Below are 14,279 nucleotides of genomic sequence, written 5' to 3'. Positions count from 1 at the left end.
AATAGCGTTAAGTTAAAAAAATGATTATCCATTGTTTTGGGATCTCAAGGTTATTTATTGTATCATTTTAAGCGACATCACTTTAGGAGTGAAGCCCGGACACCTAGCCACTGGAAACGGAACCCAAATTTAGAGTCGAAAAGAAATTGACAAGGGGACCAAATTTAGAGTAGCTCCATCACAATGCGCACGCGTCCCAGGGAGGCCGTGGGGTTTCCGGGAAGCCCGCCAATCATATTCCCAGCGCAGACTCAGTGGCGGCATTTTCAACGGGATAAACTGGCCTCGGTCCCGCCCTCTGGTTCCACAGTTTTTTTATGCGAGGGTAACCGATGGGGATTGGAACTGAGGCTGTTGAGCGGCAGCAGCTGCTCGCGTCTGAGAGAAGCCTTTGGTGGTCGTCGGCCTAATGAGCGGACAGCAAAGAACGCTTTTCCAGACTTGGGGTTCAAAAGTCTCCCGTTCCGCTGGGGCTCCGAGTTGCAGCTCTAGAACTGAGCTGCCTCGGGGCCCTGGCAACTCCACGGCTCATTTCCCTGCAGCGGCACAGGAGGCAAAGGAGGCAGAGGCTGCCGAGGCTCAGCCCGAGTCGGACGACGATGTGTTGCTGGTCGCAGTGTACGAAGCAGAGCGGCAGCTCAGTCTAGAGAATGGCGGGTTCTGCACCTCAGCGGGCGCCCTGTGGATTTACCCTACTAATTGCCCAGTGCGGGACTACCAGCTGCGCATCGCCAGGACCGCTCTGTTCTGCAACACGCTGGTGTGTCTGCCCACTGGCTTGGGAAAGACCTTTATTGCCGCCGTGGTCATGTACAATTTCTACCGCTGGTTCCCTTCCGGCAAGGTGGTCTTCATGGCCCCCACGAAACCTTTGGTGACACAGCAGATCGAGGCTTGCTACCGAGTGATGGGTATCCCGCAATCTCATATGGCCGAAATGACAGGTATCTTAGAAACGGTGGGCTAATTTGAAATCAACAGTTGGGCACCCAGGGGAAAGCACGCGTTCCGATGGAAATAGAGCTAAAGGAATTCCTGACCCATGTGGAATATTCCCTGGATCACAATATGCTTATCTTACGTCCTCTACTTTAAAACATCATCGGCTTGTAGCAAGTTCAGCTCTAATAAATAGGGTTGCTTTATTCAATCTTCAGAGAATTCCCGTATCAGTGTCAGAGCACTTTGAAGTGATTATGTGTGAATACCTCATCGGTAAGTGAACATGAGGTTTCCTGACTTTCTTCCCCAGAAGGATTTCCCAGTTGAAGAACTTTCTTCTTTTTAAATATTATGTTATTTTGTAGGAATTATCTAAGGCAGACTAGTTGTAGTTTTCAGTAAGAGCCAGCATTGACATTTGAATTACAACAAAGCTTTAAAATTTTACATTCTGATGGTTTGTCCAGTTATTTTGGAAGCAGATTACCAAAACAAGAATGCATACTGAAAATAGGCCAAGTTATTTATATGTTACAGATAACACTCTGGAGTTTAGAATGTACTGTGTCACTTTTATTTACAGGATCTACTCAAGTTTTTACCCGGAAGGAAATATGGGGCAGTAAGAGAGTCATTTTTCTTACACCTCAAGTCATGATAAATGATCTTTCTAGAGGAGCTTGTCCAGCTGTTGAAATAAAGTGTCTAGTTATTGATGAAGCCCATAAAGCTCTTGGAAACTATGCTTATTGCCAGGTAATTCTATGTTAAGAAGTATATTATAGTGTAAACATTATTAAATAGCATTTGCAGGAATAATTATGAATGATGGAGGTTATTGATTGTATTATTATTATGAAAAGCCTTGTATCTATTACCTCAGAACAGATGGTGATAGGAAATATTTTCCTTTATCTATTCAAATAAGTGTCTCTGCTGTTTTTGTTTTTTTTTTCCTAGTTGGGGGAGGTAATTAGGTTTATTTATTTATTCTTAGAGGAAGTACTGAGGATTGAACCCAGGACCTTGTTCATGCATGAGCTCTACTACTTGAGCTATACCCTCCTCCCTGGTTTTTTTTTTTTTGTTTTTTGTTTTTTGTTTTTAAGCGTAACAAGACCATCAGTGTCAGAAGTGCATGATGAGAGTCTCCTAATGGTTGAGGCAGTGATCCAATGATCCAAAGTAAGGTATGGATGGAGATTTGGAACTAAGATAATAGTCAAAAGATTGGTAGTGGATATGCAGTGTCATTCCTTGGCAGCTAGGTAAAATAACACTTAACTACCAGCATTGTTTCAAGGATCGGAGGACATCAATGTATGAAACATACCTAACACTGCCTTCCTATAGGAGTAAGTACTGCGGGAGTGAAGTACAAAGGTGAAGAGGTGGGATATGACTAGAGAGGTGCTTAAGGGTTAGGTCAAGAAGGCATTTGTATTCTGTGCTTGGCAGTTTGAATACACCTTGTAGGCCATAGGGGATATAGGTGGTAGAGACTTACTGAAAAATGTTTGGCTAGGGTGATAATTCAGATTTAAAAGAGATTAGAGGAGAGAAGGGTAAGGCAGGGTGTCCAGTGAAGGACGGGAGGAATTTGGGATGACTCCCAAGTTTCTGACTTGGCAGATTGTGAAGATATTGATGTTGTTAGTCAAGATGGAGAGTTCTTGAGGCAGAGAACATCTGCGGTATTGTTGAAAGAGTGAGTGCAGTTTTAGATTGTTGAGTGTGAGGTGTCTGTGAGGAATCTAGCTATAGATATTCAGTGGGCAGTGGGTGAAAGAGAGGTACAGGCCTCAGTGGAGAGTTCTGAGCTGGAGATACAGATTTGAAAATCATCAGCATATAGGTGGTAGGTAGTTAAAACTACAATAATTGGTGATACTAGGGAGAGAGTAGAGTTAGAATAGAGGGAAAGTCGATTTTATTTAATGCCAAGAGATGAATTTCATTGCCAGTTTGTGATTTTGTAAAGTGGTTTCCTTGGGGACTTTTAAGTGTTACTGTGTTATATTTCTGTATTATCTTCTTGAATATTGTCATCTTGCTTAGAGTTGATCTCAGTGAGGAAATGGATATATTTTTTCATTAATTCGTATCTTTACAAGTTAAATTAATACCTAGTGTGTTAAGGTTTCTGCTTGAGAAGGGCATGTAAAATTTTTTATTCTAACTCCATGGAATTCATTTTATATACTTAGCTTATATTTAGGAACTTTATTTTAAAAAAAATTTCTAGGCATCAGGTGATTTTTTTTTCTACAAGTCTTACGCTTTTATTGAGTGTGATGAGACATGACTGACTTCTTTAATATCAAACAGCAACTGAGAGTTTATGCTACATTGAATATTCCAGATATAGTTTCCAATAGGAACATAGCTTGTTGAAGAATGTAGCTTTCTGGGTTGCAAACACAGTATCACTTACACTACAAAATGCTTGAAAATTCCTCCTGGAAAAAAAGTAATGTATCAGAGACATTTTGTCTTGTATTAGCTTTTAATTAGGACAATTGTACTTAAGTCTTCTTAAAGTATAATGTTGTATTTTTGTAACTATCATTCTGTATTACATTATTTAAAAACTCCATAAATAATATTTTTGGAGTACTGGTTGAGATTCAGTGTTACTCTCGTTGAATTTATCCTTGACATAGGTTGAAATCAGGGCAGTTTTAAGATAATCTGATTTTAGCACTCTACTAGCCAAGATATGGAAGCAACCCAAATGCCCATCAAAAGATGATTGGATTAATATGATGTATATATACAACGGAATGTTACTCAGCAATAAAGAATGAAATACTGCCATTTGCAGCTATGTGGATAGACTTAGAGAATATTATGCTTAGTGAAATAAATCAGAGAAAGACAAATACTATATGATGTTACTTATATGTGGAATCTAAAAAATAATACAAATGAATGTATATACAAAACAGAAACGGACTCACAGACATAGAAAACAAACTTGTGGTTACCAAAGGGGAGAGGGAAGAAGGAGGGACAAATTAGGGGTATGGGATTAACAGACACTTTATATATAAATCAGATAAGCAACAGGGATTTACAGTATAGCACAGAGACTTACACCCATTATCTTGTAATAACCTATAATGGAATATAGTCTGCAAAAATAATGAATCACTTTGCTGTGCACTTGAAACTGCACATATAATATAATATTGTAAATCAACTATACTTCAATACTAAAAGAAAAAGATAATCTGGTTTTAATTTCTTATATCTAATGTGGAACTATTGGATGCTGAGAGCTGTTCCTGCAACTCAGTTTACTTGGGAGTCCTTTTTCCTTGCATGAGGCCTCATGTGAAGGGGCATATGGGAATGTGGCAAATTAGCCAGTATTAATTATACCAGCATTGGATGTTGAATTCAAACTGCAAAGCCTGGAATGATGCTTTGGTGTGACATAGAAAATGTTTTAGGATTTAAAAGGGAAGTTAGATTTTTTAAATTACCCCCAAATTAGCCTTTTTCTCTTACGAATAAGTTTAATTTAAAAATTGTGAGCCTTCCACATGAAATCTAACTTCTTTAAAATCTTTCCTAAAACAAATCTTTTTCCATTTCAAATCTAATTTCATATTGATATTTAAATTTTTTTCTATTTTTACGTTAAGTGGTTTATCTTAATCGGCAAGTGTGCATAAAGCTTGACTGTGGTCAAAGCTGTGGAGAATAGACTCGCTCTTTTTCTATCATTTGCCCTTGAATTAGCCCTCCAAATATTTTGATGTGCCTTTGTATAGGCTTTGATGCTACTGCTTTATATATAGAAGAAACCCTAAAATGTTTTCAGTTGGTGTAGAGTATAAACCTCAATCATTTGCTCTTCAGTTAACATAACTAATGGTAGTTCTATCAGCTAGACCATCAATACTCTAAATAAGGACTAATGATAATGGACCATATGTAATAGCTTGTTTAACAGAATCATTTTAATTTTTGTATTGGGCAGATGAAATTAAAGAATTGTTTTGTTTTTTTTTTAAGGTTGTAAGAGAACTAGTCAAATATACAAATCACTTTAGAATCTTGGCTCTTAGTGCCACACCAGGTAGTGATATAAAGGTAAGTAAAATTTATTAACATTTAAGAAAATAAGAACTGTTGTATTTGGCCAGATCAGTTTCCCATTCTAGTGTTTAGTTTGGCATCAGGACTACAGCATTTCTTATAAGATGCCTGTCTTTTCTTTGACGTTTGCGGATTTTCTACATTAGTAATTTTCAGACTTTAGTGTGTCAGAGAATCACCTTTTGTTTGTTAAATTTGTTTTCAGTTCTTTTTAAGTTTTATTTTGAAATGACTTTAGATTTCTTGAAAATTTGCAAAAATTTAAGTTTCTAGATCCTTCGCTCAGCTTCCTCTAATCTTAACATATTATATAACCATAGTAAAATGATCAAAACTAGGAAATTAATGTTGGTACAATACTAGTAACTAATCTGCAAACCTTATTTGAATTTTGCCAGTTTTCCCACCAGTGTCCTTTTCTGCTCCGGGGCCCAGTCCAGGGACCCACATTGCATTTAGTTGTCATGTTTCCTCCGTACCTTCCAGTCTGTGACAGTTCCTCATTCTTTTCTTGTCTTCCATGACCTTGATGCTTTTGAAGAGTAGGTGCCAAGTATTTTGTAGAATATCCCTCAATTTGGGTATGTCTGATGTTGGAGTCACCTTATGCATTTTTGGCGAGAATATCCCAGAACTGATGCTGTGCCTTTCTCAACGCATTGTATCAGAGACTACATGATGATTTGTCTTATTACCGGTGCTGTTAATCTTGACTTGGTTAAGACGATGACTTCCTGGTTCCCATTGTAATACGACTGTTTTTCCTTTGTAATTACATCTGTTGTAGGCGAGATACTGTGAAACTATGTAAATATTCTGTTTTAGCATCCAGTCATGGTTCTTGCTTGCAACAGTTATTTCTGTGCTGTTTGCTTAATCATTATTTTCCCTCTCCCTCATTTCTTTTACATTTTAAAATTTGAATTCTTCTGTAGTGAAGAGCTGTCTCCTCTCTCCATTTATTTCTTGGTTCAGTTCTTTATATCAATATGGATTAATGGATTTTTCGGGGGGGTTACAATCCAATACTATCATTAATAATTTTGTTGCTCAGACTTTTCTAGCTTTGGCCATTGGGAGTGCCTTGAAAATGCCGCCTGTGTCCGTTAGAAAGCACTTTTTTGTTTTGAACACTTCCTAAGTTTCATTTATTGCTGGATGGTAAAAATACACATTTTGAGCCCTATTCCATGACATTCTGATTTAGTATCTCTGAATGGTCTTCTGTATTGGGTTTTTAAATTTAATTTCATATTTAAAAATTGAGGGGGAGATAATTAGGTTTATTTACTTATTTTTTCTTTAAACAGAAGTACTAGGGATTGAACCCAGGATCTCGTGCATGCTAGGCATGCACTCTACCACTGAGCTATACCCTCCCCCTATATTGGGTTTTGGATAGTTTCTAAGATAGCTTTCAACTCTGCCAAACCATAAGACTTTTTTCCTTCTGTCATGGCCTCGATGAGTTTTAGAAATTCTTCTTCCCAACCTTCTTTAAACATGCTTGATTGTTTTAAGTCTCTGCTTAAATATCACCTCTCCAGAAAAATTCACTCTAAGCTACCAAAAGTCAGCTCCTCCTATCTTGTGATTTTATTCTTAATATTTATCACAGTCTGTCATTCTTTTGCTTATTCATTTGTTTGCTGTCTTTTTGCAAAGACTAGTAAACTAAATAGCTACACGGATGTAGGGGTTATGTCTACCGTGGTTATACCTCTGTCATCAACTCAATTCCTGGTATGTCGGAGTTAGATATTTATTGAATGAATGAATAAGAATACTAAAGTCTTACTTAATTTTTAAAAATGGTCATACGTTTACTCTAGATTTTGAATGTATGTGGACCTCCAGTAACTATAATGTACTACTGTGTTAGGCACTATGCTAGGTGCTGGGAGTACAAAAGTGATTGAAATGTTATTCTTACCCTAGAGTATTTTTTGTCTGAAACCAAGCCCATGAGGCTCTGCTGTTTTGTTTTTTTTTTTAACTTCTTAATTTCTAGATACTTTCTGTATTCGTTCTCCCTCTTTCCCTCCCTCCCTTCCTTCCTTCCTTTCTTTTCATCACACTCCGTACTGTGGTCTAATGGTATAGCAGTTTATACCAATAGGTTTTGTGTTTTGGCTCCAATTCCCTATTTTTACAATTAAGTTCCTTTATAAGCTTTGGGTGAATGAAATTTAGCTCTGCAAATATGTTCACATAATATATATTGATTTAATGGAGAATATTCTACTAATTTATTAATAATTGATTTAGTGTAGGACCTGTGACCTCAATTTCTTAACAAGTCAACTTGTAAAGTATTCCTAAGATGCATTTGTATCCTTTAATAGTAACAAGTCTTCTCTGTTTTCCCCACAAAAAAATCATATTAAAAAAAACATGTAAAAAAGTGTTTGCCAGGGAATTGGGAAATCTGGGTTATAGTTCTGACTCTAAAATTGACTGTTATATAATATTTTGGGGATTTAGTTTGCTAATCTAAAACTTCTATTTTGTCTCAGCCTTTACAAATGTTGATGGAATATATCACTGTCATTGGAAAGTACAAAATACATTTGAGGAGCTTGTTGGACATTTATTAATATTCTTATCTCTTGGATGCTTGGCTTGAAAGGCTGCATGCAGGAAGGATGTTTCAAAAGCCTTTTCCCCCTATTGTGTCACTTCTGGTGCTATAATTTATAGTTTTTAAAAAATATTTAATGATATGAATTTCTACTGTCTCTTTCAAAAATTTATCACTACTTTGTTTCTGTTAGTGACAAACTAAAAAATTTAACATGTGATTTTTAATTTATAATCATACTTGATTTTGTGTAGGCTGTGCAACAGGTTATTACTAATCTACTAATTGGGCAGATAGAGCTTCGTTCTGAAGATTCTTCAGATATTTTGCCATATTCTCATGAAAGACGAGTTGAAAAGATTGTTGTTCCCCTTGGTGAGGAACTTTCAGCCATTCAAAAGGCATATATACAGGTAAGCCAGTTTTATCATAATTCAGGGTTTTAATAAATGAACTGACAATATAATTTTTAGTTTTAACAGATTCTGACTGAGAATATATAATCATTTTATATAATAAATATGTTGAAAAATTCATTGAAATTAAAATTTTGATATGAGCGCCATATTTTACATGTACTGGCAAACTATTCATTAAAGAGGAAATACAAAATGATGGACCATTTCTAAAGCCGATAATAGCCTTCTATGGTTTTGTATTTTTTTGAGTAAGCCTTTTAATTACAGTATAAATCCCCCCCCCCGTATGAACAGCAGAGTACACAAAACTTAAGTGTGCAGCACAGTGAATTTTCACATAGTGAACACATCCAAAACATGTATTCAGATTCAACCTGAAGTTTCTTTGTAAGGAAATATATTTTCAGTATTTTTCTCCCTGATCCCTTGTACAGCAGTGTTTCTCCATTTGGTGACATTTGGCAATGTCTTGACACATTTTGGGTTGTTATAACTGGAGGGAGTGGGGAGTGGACTTGCTACTGGCATCTAGTGTATAGAGGCCAGGAGTGTTGGTTACATCCTGCAATGGACAGGAGACCCCTCCTCTTCCCCCTACCCAACAAAGAATTATCGGTCCAAATGTCAGTACTGTAGCTGTAAGAGAAACTGTTTAGACAGTTATCACTTTCAATGGGAGAAATTAGGGGTAACAAATGGCTTACTAAAGTTCATAGCTCAGTGGTAGAGTGCATGAGGTCCTGGGTTCAATCCCCAGTATCTCCATTTAAAAAAAAAAGGAAAGTCCATAATGTCATGCGAGGAGAATACCTTGTTTTTATACCCTCATTGCTGTCGATTAAAGATGCCTACACATTCTTTGCTACTCTTCCCACTGATAGGCAGCATACATTTCCCCTTCCCTGGAGTCTAGGTTTGCCCTATGACTGAATTTGACCAACAGAATGTGATGAACCCTAAGTTAGCCATGATGAGCCTCAAATTAGCCACATTGAGGGGAAAGGAGGAACCAGTAGATTCTGGAATTGAGGGTCACACACACAGCCCATTTGGGCTGTTTCAGCCACCTGAGACACCAGACATCAGGAGCAGAGACGAGCTGTCACTGCAGGGCTCTGACAGAATTCTTTTTTATTTTTAATACTTTGTTTTGCAGTAATTTTAGGCTTTTAAGAAATTTTCAAAAATAGTATGGAAAGTTCCAATGGGGGATACTGTGAGACAGTGCAAGTATCCTATTTCTCAAAATATTTTGTCCACTAATTTTAGCATATAAATGATGGTTTTTGCCTACAGCAGTTATTTCTGTAGTATTTACTTAGTCATGGTTTCTTCTTTCTCTCATTTACATTTGTTAATTTGAATTCTTCTGTTACTTTGAAGAACTGTTTCTTCTCCCCCATTTATTTATCCTTTCTATTAATATGGACTAATGGATAATGATTTTTTTTCCTGTGGGTTAAGCCCAATACTATCATTTTTAATTTTGTTGCTCAGATTGTTCCAGCTTTCGCCATTGGGAGCTCCTTTAAGATGGCTCCTGTGTCCTTTAGACATGCATTTTTTTGGTGAAGGCAGAGGGGGACTACTTCCTAACTGTCTGATATTATAAGGTATTTTATACTCAGTAGTTTTCCTCTCCCAGCTGTGGAATGAACCATTTCTCCAAGGAATCCTAATTCCTTTTATGGAAGAGTGATATTTAGAAACAAAGACCTGGGCACTAGATATGCTCATTGTTACTGTGGTGTCATTGCTTCTAGGCCCTTTCTGTGACCTGCTTGAATTCTTTCCCACAGGAAAATAATCATGAGCAGATAAAATAGTTGTTTTAATCTGTGATGTTTTGAAGTAGCTTGCAAGGCGGGAGTGGATAATCTAAACATTTTTATCTATCATTTAACCTTATTTAATATGTTTTCCTTAAATAGACGTTTTATAGGAATATGGTTTGTTTTTTGTTTTTAAATTATTTGTAACAAAACTCTTAAGTGTTAATAATTTAAGATATGGGAAAGTCTTTCCCATCACATAAATGCTATTAGATTTGGTTAGGATTAAAATCCATTTATAAAAATGTAAAAATTATAATTTGTATAATAACATAATAATTTAACTTTGTTGATATTTTTAGAGTGCTTCTTTAGGCAGATGCCATCAGCAAAGCTGGAAGAGTGAAAAGATTAAAATGTACCCAAATAACTCTATTTTAAGAAATAAAACTTAGGCAAAAATTCAAACAGTTAATTTACATATTGCTGTAGTAGGTCTTCATCTGGAGGTCTCTCTTTTTTGGTCTCTTTTTTTCCTTCACTGGAGCATCAAACTCAGGACCTTTTGTTTGCCATTTCCTCTGCCTGGAATGCTCTGTCCCCAGAACTTCTCATGCTAGACATACTTCATCATTCAGATGTCAAATATTCCCTCTTAAAAGAAACCGTCTTTGGTGGAGGGAATACGTGGGGAGCCTTGGGAGCCTGGATGCCCAGTTCTCCCTCGAGAGCGCCGCTCCTGTCACTGGTGCAGCAGCAGGCCCCGTAGTGACATGCCTGGCCTGGCCTGGCCTACCAACTCTCGCAGGGCTCCTACCCTACTGGAGGCAGCCCTGGCCCAGAGCGGTCCATCCCCAGCTAAGGGGAAATGGGCCACTGCCAGGAAGGGGAAGGGCACCGGCCAGGTCACAGTCCAAGGTCCCGCCCCTCTGCCTCCTGGGGCAGGACAGAGGGATGAGACTGCAGGGGCCTGGGCAGTGCTGTTGCTTCTCACCACCCAGTACCCCCACCAAACTCATCTTGGTCCACCTGATGTATTGCTGACCCCTTTCCCCTCAGAGACTCTACAGTATTACTGTGTTTTAGATTCTTAAATGCATTTATCATAATCGAAATTCTCTTTCTTTGTTCATTTCTTTATTCTTTTCTTCCTTCTATTGAATGTAAACTTTATGAAAGCAGAGACTTCATATGTCTCAGGCACAATGTCCCCAGCATCAGGATCAGTGCTTGACACATAGTGAGTGCTTAATATTTTTGAAAGAATGAATTAGTGAATGAAATTAAATATACTCAAGGCATTTTGACTTAGTTATCAGTCTATATTTACCTGTGTACCAGACTTTGTTTTGGGCACTGAAGATGCAACAGAGAAGACATCAAAGCCCTCCTTTTATTGTGCTTAGACTGAGGGGAGGAGAGGAGAGTTCAGAAAAAAAATAAACACTTATGTTCTTAAATTATAGTTGGATCTAATAATTTAAGATTGGTTTAATTGGTTGTGCTGACTCTCCTATGATGTTGTCTGGGGATAAATATCAAGTACTTCAAAGTTTTATTATCTCTTCTGTGTTACTTAAAAATTCATTTTAAGACAATTTTTATTTAATATATAAATAACTATTTTATTATGTGAGGAAGTGATTGTATTTGGAAAAGGATTTTAAAACTTAAACAACATTTCTTTGAAATTTGCAGATTTTGGAAGCATTTGCCAGTTCTTTGATTCAGAGGAATGTTCTGATGAGAAGGGATATCCCCAATCTAACAAAATACCAGATAATTCTAGCAAGAGATCAATTTAGGAAAAACCCATCTCCAAATATTGTGGTAGGTATTTTAAAATAACTTTTGATGATAGACTAAATTTTTACTCAGAGCCAGGATGAAATGTAAATAATGATTGTTTTTTGGTATATACTATCTCATCAAGAATTCAGGTATGATTTATGTAGTTTATAAAACAATGAAAAAATCTAGCAGGAATACAGTTTAATGATGTGAATTAAGATAAATCTATCTTATAACTTTTAACTAAGAATTAGCCTCTTAGCTCATTTATGTTTTTGCAAAGTTGAAGGGTCTTAAGAAGATATATTTTAACTAACTTTTAGACCCATAGCATTTAGTATTAATTCTCCATACCAAGGTTGGAGGAAGCATCACAGGAAGCTTTTTATTTTTAATCTTCATAGAAAAGAAATAGGTGGATAGGAACAAAACATCAAGTTAGGTCCAAAGTCAAAAGAGATGCTCATAAGCACAAAACGGCACTAAGTCATTCTTGGAACCGAGAGGGAAAGCAGTGTGAAAGAACAGAGGCAGTTGAACGAAAGTCTGAAGGAGACAGTGAGCAAGCCAATTTGGCTGAGGTAAAGGATTGAGGAAGCCAGCTACGATAGCTAATCTGGTTTGTGACCACACGGGAGTAGCTTTAAATGTTATCAGAAATACAGACTTTATTCTGTAGTATCTGGGGAACCACAAAGGGAGTTTTCTGTGAAATTGCAGTATATTACACTAAACTTTAATAAAATGTTTTACAATTTCAGCTGGGAGTTGAAGGTGCACTGAATCTTAAAATTGTAAATCTGAATCCATTGAACTTGATCTTACTGATGAGAGTTTATGTTTTACAGATAAGTTGTTTTACCATTTTACGTCATTAGGGTGCCATTTTAGGGCACTTTTCACTATCATTCCAATTTTAGTATGTGTGCTGCCAAAGCGAGCACTAGGGCATTTATCACTATCCTGGAAGCATTTAAAATGACTATAACTGATATTAAATGCTATTAAAAATGTTAGGTATAGAGTAATAGTCTTCATCTCTAATAAAGGAAAATAAAATATATTCTCAATGGCCTTCTTTTAAAGCTGTCTTACCGTATAGATACACCCATTGTATGCTTCCATAAAAGGAACATGAGAGTAGTAGTTAAAATCACAAGAACACAGGTCCAGTTTCTTGGGTTCAAATACAGTTTCTACTTCTTACCACGTGTATGAGCTTCCACATCTGTAAAATTGGCATAACAATAGTACCTACCTCCTAGGTGTTAAGATTAAATAAGTTTGTGTGAACAGTGTGCTTATAGCAGTGTCTGGTGCTCAGTGTCCGATGTTATTATGGAATGTATACTTGGTGTTAAATGTTAATGTTAAACAATTTGATTACATATTTGTCCTGATTCATGAGGCTAGGCACATCTGACTTATTTTCTCTGTATTCCAAATGTCTAGCTCAGTGCTTGGTATATAGTAGGTACTCATTAAATAATTCTGAAAGACCAAATTAATCTATATATACTGCTAATAATTTACCTATAAAGAAAACCAGCATATGATAAAGAGAATAAATGAAGGAGGAGAATTATTTAAAAAATAAGTTTCCTATTGAATAAAAGAAAAAAAATGAAGGGGCGATTTTATATGGAAAATAAATTGACACCCTTCCATACCAACATCTTATGACATTTAATAGAACCAATTAAGTTCTTTAAAAAATTTTTTTTTAATTTTTTATTGAGGTACAGTCAGTTTATGAACCAATTAAGTTCTACATGGAACATGTATCCTCATTTCTTTCTCTGTGTAAATTTGATATATGCTTGTTTTTCCAGGGAATGCAACAAGGCATAATCGAAGGAGAGTTTGCTATTTGTATTAGTTTATACCATGGTTATGAATTATTGCAGCAAATGGGAATGAGATCATTATACTTCTTCCTTTGTGGAATTATGGATGGAACTAAAGGTAAATTATATGAAGTTATTTAAAGAAATGCTGACATGTATTATTTTGGTTAAAGATATATATTGATCTTTGGGTTACTTAGGTGATCGTTTTAAAAAAAAACAATGAAATAGTTATGTAACAAACGGCCATGTTTGTTTCTTTTTCCTTTTTTGGCTTAAATAACACACATACGTTTGATATATTTGTCACAGTTCTGGAGGCTAGGAAGTCCAAGATCAAGGTGCCAGCCCATGTTTCTTTGATTCTGATAAATTGCTGGAAAAAAGCAAGCCCAGTTATTAATACCTACGAATGTGGAACTGGAAAAATTTGCTGGTTTTCATTTTTAAATTTGAAAAAACTTCCTTTCCTTGCTAAAGTTTAATTTCTTTTAAATAAATAATATCTTTGATTTGTTTTTCTATTAAATTTATTTATTGGGAAAATATTTTCTTAATTTCTGAAGGAATGACTCGGGCTAAAAATGAACTTAGCAGAAATGAGGCCTTCATGAAACTCTATAATCATCTAGAGTGCATATTTGCACATACACGTAGTTCTTCGGCAAGTGGCATCTCTGCTATCCAAAAAGGTCTGGTTTTTCTTTTAAAATTTTATATTGTTTCCTCTTTATCAAGGTTAATTTTAAACTTTTGCTCCACTAATCCACATGTCTATTTATATCTACTTTAATTTCTGTAGCAATGGATCTCTTAAATG

At 36.2% G+C, this 14,279-nt stretch overlaps 1 protein-coding gene across 2 annotated transcripts in view; it reads left to right on the top strand.

The window, feature by feature from the left end:
• Positions 1-266: 266 nt before the first annotated feature.
• Positions 267-14,279, top strand: part of FANCM (FA complementation group M) — a 71,785-nt gene continuing 57,772 nt past the window's right edge. For both annotated transcript variants that reach the window (XM_045504319.2, XM_010967005.3), the window contains exons 1-7: positions 267-944; positions 1,526-1,698; positions 4,966-5,043; positions 7,885-8,043; positions 11,520-11,651; positions 13,445-13,577; positions 14,026-14,151. In XM_045504319.2, coding sequence (XP_045360275.2) covers positions 410-944; positions 1,526-1,698; positions 4,966-5,043; positions 7,885-8,043; positions 11,520-11,651; positions 13,445-13,577; positions 14,026-14,151 — 1,336 coding nt within the window. In that variant the 5' untranslated portion in view covers positions 267-409. The remainder of the gene's footprint in view (positions 945-1,525; positions 1,699-4,965; positions 5,044-7,884; positions 8,044-11,519; positions 11,652-13,444; positions 13,578-14,025; positions 14,152-14,279) is intronic.

The sequence above is a fragment of the Camelus bactrianus genome, chromosome 6, assembly GCF_048773025.1.
Source record: "Camelus bactrianus isolate YW-2024 breed Bactrian camel chromosome 6, ASM4877302v1, whole genome shotgun sequence".
Classification (NCBI taxonomy): Eukaryota; Metazoa; Chordata; class Mammalia; order Artiodactyla; family Camelidae; genus Camelus; species Camelus bactrianus.
This window is presented reverse-complemented; position numbering and strand designations above follow the sequence as displayed.